The sequence below is a fragment of the Juglans regia genome, chromosome 7, assembly GCF_001411555.2.
Source record: "Juglans regia cultivar Chandler chromosome 7, Walnut 2.0, whole genome shotgun sequence".
NCBI lineage: Eukaryota > Viridiplantae > Streptophyta > Magnoliopsida > Fagales > Juglandaceae > Juglans > Juglans regia.
The window spans coordinates 39,207,527-39,217,626 of NC_049907.1; the positions used below are offsets into that span (position 1 = coordinate 39,207,527).

A 10,100-nucleotide genomic window follows, 5' to 3' on the forward strand; every position below is an offset into this window, starting at 1 on the left:
TGGGGGTGGTACTTATGCAAGGGGGCAGACCAATTACTTACTTCAATAAAAAACTGAAGGGAAAGGCATTATAGCTCTCTACATATGAGAATGAGTTGTTTTCTCTTATTTGAATAGTGCACAAGTGGCGTCCTTACCTATTAGGTCAATCCTTTACCATCAAAACTGATCAAGAAAGCCTAAAATACCTATTGGACCAAAAGATTGGCACCCATATGCAGCAAAAGTGGTTAACTAAACTATTGGGTTACGACTTTATTGTTGAGTACAAAAAGGGGAAGGAGAACCGCGTGGCGGATGCACTTTCCAAGAAAGTGGAACCAGAGGAAGCTGTACTCTGTTTAATATCTTTTCTTACAGTAGATTGGTTGATTGAGTTAAAGATGGCCTGTGAGAAGGATCTGCAGTTTCAAGAGTTACAAACCCTTGCCAATCACTACACTTTTAGAGATGGTCTGTTGTTGTACAAAGGCCGAATATATGTACCCAATGATGATTCCTTTAAAACTAAACTGCTGGGATTGGTGCATAGCAGTGCCTTAGAGGGTTATGCTGGTTTTGATAAAACCATACATAGCGCTCGAAGAGAGTTCTACTGGGTGGGACGTAAGGCATATGTAAAAAGGTTTGTGAGGGAATGTGACTTGTGCCAGTGAGTGAAAGATGAAAACAAATACCCTGCTGGACTCCTACAACCCCTACTCGCGCCATCCCAACCCTGGTCACACATAACCATGGATTTTATTGAGGGCCTCCCAAATTCACAAAGGTATAACAGCCTATGGGTCGTGGTGGACCAACTCACCAAATACAGCCATTTCACACTCATTTCTCATCCATACACAGCCAAACACATAGCCCAACTCTTCCTCAAACACATATTTAAACTACATGGCCTTCCCCTAACCATAGTTTCAGACCGAGACTCAACCTTTACCAATCACTTCTGGCAAGAATTCTTTAAATTACAAGGAGTACAAATGGCATTCTCAACAGCCTACCACCCACAATTCGATAGTCAATCAAAAGCATTAAACAAAAGTTTGGAAAATTACATTTGCTGTTTTGCTAGAGATCAGCTAAGGAACTGGTCCAAGTGGGTTTTCTTAGCTGAATGGTGGTACAAAACCAATGTGCACTCCTCCATGAAGTTGTCTCTATTCTAGGCCCTCTATGGGTATGCCCCACCTCACCTCAAGAGTTACATGCCGGGTGCATCAAATAACGAGTTAGTAGATCAAGAGTTAAAAAACATAGAACAAATGATAAAGACCCTCAAATTGAATCTACATCGGGCCCAAGAACGAATGAACAAATATGCAGACTTGAAGAGATCGAAGAGGGAGTTTACCGTTGGGGAGTGAGTCTATCTTCGTTCACAGCCATATAGACAGACTTCGGTGTCACAAAGGAGGGACCTCAAGCTAGCTTCAAGGTACTACGACCCATTTCAAGTGCTGGAGAGGGTCAGTCTTGTGGCTTACCGTCTAGATCTACCTCCATCTGCCAAGATCCACGCCACGTTCCATGTGTCCCAGCTGAAGAGGAAAATCGTGGCAAAGGTCACACCTTTAGCAACCCTACCAGCCATTGACACTGCAGAAACCTTGAAACCAGAGCCCGAGGAAGCCGTAGCCCGTCACATGGTGAAGAATAACAACAGGCTGTGAACGAAAGTGCTGATATGATGGCAAGGGTAGGGACCGGAAGATGCCACTTGGGAGTCGTATGCGGGCTTGAAAAATCAATATCCCCACCTTGTAGGCAAGGTGTTCTAACGGTGAGGAATTGTTACAGGTGACGGGCGAGAGGAATGAAAGACAGAGTTTTTTAGGTGAAGTCAAAGGAGAAAGACGAAGTGGTGGGTTATGTTTTGAAGTCCCTTGGTCAAAAGGGTTGGTGGAAGGGAGTTAGTTCATAGTCGTTGGATCATGCAAATAGGAAGCACCTGGAGCTTACACGTGGACGCAACAACAACTTTATCACTCATCTAGCGAAAATTACAATTAGAGACACTCTTATTAGTTTTCGATTTTATCAGCCTTTATATTTGTATTGTCTATTATATCCCTACTTTATGTGTCATATCCCATTGGTTGGGATCACTATCTGTTATACCTCTATTGTACATATAGGCAGAATGATGATTTGTTGAGATTTTATGCAAAAAGTGATATTCAATTGTTTTCATCAATTCTCTCATCTTTTTCCTCTCGACTAAATCTGTAGGCCTTCACCCTCTAAGTGAGAAATCCCTTTATTCCTAACCTCTGTGTGTGAATTGTTACGTGAACTTATGGTCCATTCTCTTTTCACTCTATGTACATAGGTTGGCAGAAATCCCAATAATGTTGTTATGCATCGACATTGCCAAATTTCAATGTCAACGATCTTCAGGTTACGTGTAGATATGGTTTTTAATTTTCTACGTGTTGACGATGCTAACAATAACATATGGGCCAAATAAATAAGCTTATTCTCCAAAAAATTAAGGCAACCATCAAAGGGGATGGACCATGGTGGGAGCCAAGCATCCCAGCTTTTTCATGTTATTTCACATCTGTTCCATTCAAAGTTTGACCTGGTCATCGTACATTATTATTTTAAACTAAACAAACGTTAGGGTTAGGGTTACTTTTAATCCAACCTAACGGTTGCTTAATGCACATCCGAATCTTGAAGTATGGTTCTTTCTTGAGTACTGAGTTATCACTTGAGTAAATCCATACTGTAAGGATAAGATTTGGGAAAGGTTAGCCCCATGACATAGACAAGGCAACTTGGGTAGGGTGTGCATTCCCTTGGAACCAGGGTGTATAAAGGACCCATGTTCAATCCATTTTTGGTACTTATCAACTCAAAAAATAAAGATATTTTATGTAGATCATGGACATGAATTCGTCAACTAGACCCCTCCATTACTCTAAGGCCCAGTTTGAATGCATAGATGAGGTACAAACTATCTCATTTGAGCTATATGGCTTGTTTTATTGACCTATTGAAACGGTAGATTACAAAATTTTATTTTATCTCTAATTTTTCAACTACTGCAATTACTGTCTGACATAAAATAGTAAAAATACATTCAACGGTAAAAATACATTCAACTATCTTCTTCAGTGCTTCCTGCAATCCTCTTTTTTTTTTCTCATCCTATTTCGAATTGTCTTCCTCTTTGTTCACGCCCCTACTCCTCAGTCGAAACCCACCATTTCACCGAAACCAACGCCATCCCCATCACACTTTTAATACATATAATTATTTATTACAATAATCAAAGTTATTCTAATTTATAATTAGAATAAAAAACATTTTGAATTTCCTATATATAGAAAAATAAATAGGTAATAATATCTTTTCACAAAAATTTTTTAACAAAGATGTAACCAATTGAATGGCAGAAAGACACGCACACACATGTAATGCTCTCCGGGAATAAGTACGTGTTCATTTTTGTACAAGGGAACAACAACCGAGAAAGTATAGGATCTATGTTTTCGTGTTAAGAGGGCTAAGATATTGGTTTCAATGTGTCTGGCTGAAGGAAAAATAATCCAACAACATTATAGATGTCGGCAACAGAGAGATGGGCTATGTATGGAATCTGGATGTTAAGGAACCATAGCATTAGAAACAGAGAAAGAGGCCAGAACTTGTTCTGCTTGGAAAGGGAAGAAATGCCCACTGGAGTCCTTGACACTTATCGGTGTTTATATCTTTAGAAAATTGCACCTGCTGTGAAAATTGTAACCTTTTATAGAACAGCCAAATGGCGAGCAGTTACCCCCTGTGATGGGGAATGCTACTCTGAATCTTTGGTTTTTTTTTTTTCCTTCATGGCTAGTTTTGGCATGCTCATTGCTCAGGGTCTGTACAAGCTAGCAACTACAATTTACAAGGGGTGTATGCAGAAGTTGAAGGCACTTCAATTACCAAACAAAACATGTACGGACATTCTAGAGTAAAAGCATCATCATATTCCATTCGTTAGTGATGCATTAGCCATAATTCTGAAGGAATGCAAAAGCTTAGATACTATCCAATTAACGAGGAAAAAGTACATGCAGTTACAAAATATGTTTTCCAAACGGGGCCAATTGGACAATTGCTATAATACGGGATAAAATTGTGCAGGCAAAATATTCGATTGACGACATGAAACCACAAATTCTACAAACTTCAGAAGCACATCTTTGTTTTAGTCATCGCTCAATAGAGTTGAAGTAGTTTACATAATGCCCAGAACAGAAAAAAAAATGAAGAATAGCCCTATAGATGCTGGGAGTCTATGGTTTATCAACTAAATCATTATAGAAAAAGGGAGCGAAAAAAATGAAGTAAACGTGTCATTTAATGCTACAAAATAGATTTGCTTTCTGCATAACTAGTCGGGACGATCCTTGTAAATCCCTTGGAGCAGCAGAGACTTCAATTAGAAACAGGGAACATAGAGGCACCCTTGTCCTATTCTGAATCCCTGAGGCTTTCACTTGTCAGCCACATTTTCTTCTGAATAACAAACACGATGTCGTCCCCATCCTGGTCTGAATCTGAACTGGAATCAGATGTCGCCACTGCTTCCCAGTGCAATGGCACTAAATACTTCTTTATAAAATTTATCACTGAGAGGTTGTCACGGATTATTATGAACCCCGTAGGCCTAAGCATACGATCCATCTCAATCAGCAAATCTTCAGGACTGCAGTCTCTCTTCTCAATGTCAGAAAAGACAGTCCAAGCATGGAGTAGATCATAAGTTCTGGGGTATGTTGAAAACGCTTGGCACCTGTTGAAACAGATTTTACGGTACATCAAAAGTCAAAATCAACCACCTCCAAACTTCATCTGATTCTTCAGGAATCTATGGACCATGACTTCTAGAATGAAAAGCTGATAAAAAAATATTAAAAAAAAAAAAAAAAAAAACGAAAAACTTGTCTCAAGGCATGCTAAACTTGAAGTCAATTACCAATTGCCATCACTTTTCTGGGTGCGAATACTTATCTTACTCCCCCTAAATGGATCTACTTTACTCCCCAACTCTTGCAAGTGTATTAATCGAACTCCAAATATTGCCCAGGAAAACTGTCTATCTTATATAATCAGTCCAAATATAACAATCCATTATAAGACAGAGCAACGCATTACTTGCTAAACAAATAATCTCAAGATTATCTTTCAGAAATCAGTATGCATACCAGTCGTGAACAGTGCCTATAAGGCCTCTGTCATATATCAGCTTAAGTGTGTTCGGTCCATCTTCAGGGACAACATTCATCACCCAAACATCCTTGTCCTTCAGAGCAGCTGCAAACGAACCCATGTTTGTCTTCATGTCCATCACATTCCTTAGAGTGTTTGATGAAATCTTTGGACTCAAGAGATTCCAATAACTCCCAACCCTTTGTTGCCAGACTTCCTATACCAGTTACCAGCAATGCACAAGTCCACCGCATTAGCAGTACAGAATAACTAACAATAAAAAAGTAGGTGAGTGCTGCCAATTAATTACCGTGTCCTTTTCAAACATTTCCTTTGAATAGCCAAAATCAGCAAGTCGAGGAGGAGGAGCAGTTAGCCTAGATGGCCAAGGAGCCAGTCCACTCCCCTTAACTCTATGATCATCTGATGAAACCAAGCAAAATTTCAGTTAGCACCCTATTAAAGCCATTTCAAAAACAGTGTCTCAACGAGCTTTTACATTCTAACTATAGAAGAAGGAGAAACATTACTTAACAAAAAACGACACAAAAACTATAGTCCCAACTTGAAAGTAGATAACTCAATGCCGTGATGGTGCAACTATTTCTCCCTATCCAAATCATCCACATACTGATAAATTGGTGTTGCATGTGAAAGAGGAATGGAGAAACTGTTAATTATCTACTGCTTCATTGGGGGTAGTTTGAAGACAGTGGTGGAGCTCTTTTCCAAACTCTTTACTACTGGATGGCTTTACATTTGTGCCTTGATAAAATTTACGAGGTTATCGCTATGATAGAATTGGCATCATGATAGATTTGTAATCGCCAATTAAAAAATATCAACATTCTGGTAACAATTTCCAACAGTGAAGCAAACAAACAAATTATATTTGAAAAACATTGAAGAAAACACTCACGATCAGAGTATGGTGTGATGCATGCTTCCATTGACACATCCCAAACTTTATCTGGATCATCACCAGACTGGCAGAGAGGAGGGAGAGTACCAGGTTCTCTTTCCATATAACAGTCATTTGTTAGAGGCTTTTGCCAAATAACAGTTTGGTTTCTCTTTTCAGCTATTGTCCAACACATGCGTCCCACAAGGGCACTCATCTCTCTCCATATTCTAAGATCCTCTTCATCCTGGGCATATGCCTCTGGAGATGAGTAGGCAAAATAGCCCCCTGGTCTGAGCAATCTATCTAGCTCAAGAAGAAGAATTCCATCCCTCTGAAGCCAATCGATCCTACAACGAGAACAGTGAGCAAGTTCAAAAGATCTGCTAGGGTAAGGGAGCCTCTTGGTTCCTAAAACACCAAGATATGCGGGAATTCCTCTTTCCAGGGCGAACTGAATTTGGTTTTGATGCACATCATTCGGTGCTAAGGACATCGTTATAACATCAGATGAAAGAAGATAAGCTCCAAAACTAGCAACACCACAACCAACATCAAGAACTGTTCTTAGTTTTCCTTCATTATTAATTTTGTTCTTTGGAAACTTGAGCATCTGCAAAATTGAGCCAGATGTAGGATTATTTCTTCATCCAAGAAGTACAAAAAAACTGATTGAGAGAAACACTGAAACAGCAAGATCTGAACAGAGGAGCACTTTAGCCATACACAATGCACACCAAAGGAATTGTGCACACTTCTATATGGCCTACAAATTCAAGAGTACTTTGCAAAAGGTATTCAGCATAGGCAAGCAGTCGTCTTACATTTGCAATTGAAGCAATGTACTTATCAGCTCCATAGTGAAAATGAGTACCTCCACCAGGAAATACAATCTTTTCACCTTTTACAACCATCCAGTTCTGGTCAGACTTCTCATGTGCAAGGTGAGTATGAGGTATGTTTGCTTTCCATACTTGATCTCTGCTTTCAGGCCACTTGATTGGGACCTGTAACATTACAATAGCAACAGAGCAATTAACATTTACTAGATCGGAGGATGATGCAACAATCTTGAAAATATCAAAATATTCCACATTGCTCTCTCACTCAACCTCAACATATCCTCACCTTGTATCCTCGTGGAGGGGGAATCAAACAGTTGTACCGCCTTTCTGGAAGAGGGCAATGTCTTTCATAGTGCTCCATTAGAGATAAGTCCAGCTTCAGCCTCATTTGGTATATAAGGTTTCTGTCTAGGCAAGGAATTAGTTCTGAATGTCGATCATCACAAACCTTCAAAAATCAGAAGTAGACAAATGGACACCATTAAGAAAACAACCAGACCTGAACAAATAGGATGAACACCAAGTATAGCTGCAAAAGAACTTACAGGGAAACTCTTTGGTGTCATATCATCCTCTCCGTTTTCCAGGCCAAACCTTGTTGAAGATTCCTCTTGCTTGCCATCGGTATCTTCATCCCCACCCAAATAGGATGAACCAAGTCTTCTCAAAGATTTGCTGCCATATTCTAGAGCCGATGTACCATTGATTTTAGAGCCAAAAATGGATCCATAGTAAACATATAGAAAACCAAGAAAAATTGCCACAATACACACAGAAGTGATTAAACGCTTCTTTTGCACTCCATCAGATCTTCCCCTCATCATTTATGTAGTTTGTAAGCTCCTCAATCACAACTTTGCACTTCCACTAGTGTATTAAAAGATCACAATAAAGTACTCATTTCATGAAGTTATCTTGTGTCAAAGACACTAATGAGATGCGAATCCCTTTAGATTTAGCAGGGAAGAATCGCATAGATTGAACAACGGACCTGTACAACCAAATAACCATTAGCTAAGTTGTTAGAGCGAACAGACATATCATGCAAGAGTTAATTAAGCTACTGCTTCTGTCTTAAAAATGAAGAATGTCAACTTTATCTATAATTCAAAAGATCTTAGTCATGCAGCATGATCGAAAACTTCTGAAATCAAAACCAAGAGAATTACAATTAAGTTAAAAATGGCAAGCTAAACACAAGCACAAAGAGAGTAAAAATGGACCCAACTAATCAAATGATGAGAGATATATGAAAAACCACATCCAATTCATACCAAATCCGACCAGTTCAAAAGGATCTAAAACAATTGTGGAAACCAATAGTACAATACCATCAGTTAGGAAAACAGATTGATAAAAATCTATGGATGGGTCCTCTCACAAAGAAGCGCCCTCACGTTACCGCGGTACGAAACAGACTGTCAAAGAAAAAGGAATGATAAGGAAGTTCCATATAAACTTGCAAATTTGTCTCTCAGGATTTCAATCCGTGTTTTTTAGTCAAAATCTATGTATTAGAAGTGCCGTATAAAATAATACAAACAATAAGTACTAAACCAAGTTGAGGTTAACCAACCACGATTGCATCCAGTAAATTGACAACCAAGCTATGAAAACGATTGATCCAAGAAGAAAATTACACTTTCTCTATAGCACTTATTGAAGTGGAACTCGCGGATCCGGCTAAAGACCAATGCAAATGCGAAAAAGCTTCATTAAAATTATCAAAATCACCCTCTCCCAAACAAGAGCAAATAATCAAACTACCCACAAACAAAGCCACATCGCATCATCAAATTCAAATCATTCAGCATAAAAACCACCGAATCAACCACACCGAGAAACGCCGATTCAACCAGATCCAGCAATAAAACAAAAAGTTCTAACCAAAACGAACTCGGACACAGTCGCGAAGAAACATCAGTGGAAAGCAAAAGGCTTACTGGGTTTGGATCGTATTCTGAAGGACCAAAAAGAGAACTAGACAGGTACAAAGGAGGTCTTAGCTAATAGAGCTTCTGCTTACTCCATCACCATAAGAGGAAAACCAATGGGGGAAGATGGAGAGATCAGATCTCAGAAATTGCTTTCATATATCAATCTCTTTTTTTTGTTTTTTCCTCCTTTTCTGGCGCAAGGGAGTCGGGGACTGGACAATAGTGCTGTGCAATGTGCATTATGTAATACTGTGCGTGCGCGTTTTAACTTTTTCTCCATCATCCGTCATCGCTTAGTTCCAGTTCTCAATAAACGCGAGGAAAATTTTATCATCATTTTCATACATCATATATTATATATAATTTTTTTTTTCTTATCAAATATATTATATATAAATAATAAATAAAAAAATTCAATTAATTTAAAATAAATAAAAATAAAAATAAAAATAATATATAATATGTTAAGATAATGAGTAACAAAACTTAAACATAAATAATTATTAAGTAATTATTTTATTGCTAATTATGAACTATTTTGATGATTTATTAGTATTAGTAAGATGGTTCCTTGGAGAAAGTAGTAAATTTACAGTGTTTTTGGTTTTGTTTCATAAAAATAAGTAATAATTTGATAGTGAGATGAGATGAGATGATTTTAAATAAAAATTAAAAATTAAATAAAATATTGTTAGAATATTATTTTTTAATATTATTATTATTTTAAAATTTTAAAAAATTAAATTATTTATTATATTTTATATAAAAATTTAAAAAAATTATAATAATAAAAATAAAACACTTTCATTATCTAAACAAGACCTAAGCATAAACAAATTAACACCTATTGATATAATCAACGCTTATTAAATCAAATATCTATTTATATAAAAAATAATTATTATTTTTAAATTGATGCAAAGGACATACATTTTTTTACCGTTGACTTAGCATGATATAATTTGTATAAAAAGTTTAAGAATTAATTATTTTTATAAATCAAATATTATCACGTGGATGGTATATCTTTTATACTGACTTATGAATAAAAGAATTCTTTTTTCAACATGATTTTATTTCATCACTTTTTTAGCACAAAGTGATCCTTATTTCTTCTCTAAGATCACTTGTGATATTAGAGTAGTAGACTTTATTCTTTATTTCTCTTAAAAATGAAAAATACTTATAACTCACGACTTCACCTTTTATTTTCTC

At 37.3% G+C, this 10,100-nt stretch overlaps 1 protein-coding gene across 2 annotated transcripts; it reads right to left on the minus strand.

Moving 5' to 3' along the window:
• Nucleotides 1–4,119: 4,119 nt before the first annotated feature.
• Nucleotides 4,120–9,194, minus strand: LOC109007173 (probable methyltransferase PMT3). 2 transcript variants are annotated; one of them, XM_018986742.2, is made up of 8 exons: nt 8,892–9,194; nt 7,494–7,939; nt 7,232–7,396; nt 6,928–7,110; nt 6,122–6,716; nt 5,513–5,625; nt 5,199–5,419; nt 4,120–4,786 (listed from the first exon to the last, which is right to left on the minus strand). In XM_018986742.2, exons 2-8 carry the CDS (start codon nt 7,770–7,772, stop codon nt 4,465–4,467), a joined length of 1,878 nt encoding a protein of 625 aa, XP_018842287.1. In that variant the 5' UTR covers nt 7,773–7,939; nt 8,892–9,194; the 3' UTR covers nt 4,120–4,464. The 2 variants fall into 2 exon arrangements, with proteins under 2 accessions (XP_018842287.1, XP_035547859.1); XM_035691966.1 differs by lacking the exon at nt 8,892–9,194 and adding an exon at nt 8,846–8,864 and having other exon boundaries at nt 4,179–4,786.
• Nucleotides 9,195–10,100: the final 906 nt, after the last annotated feature.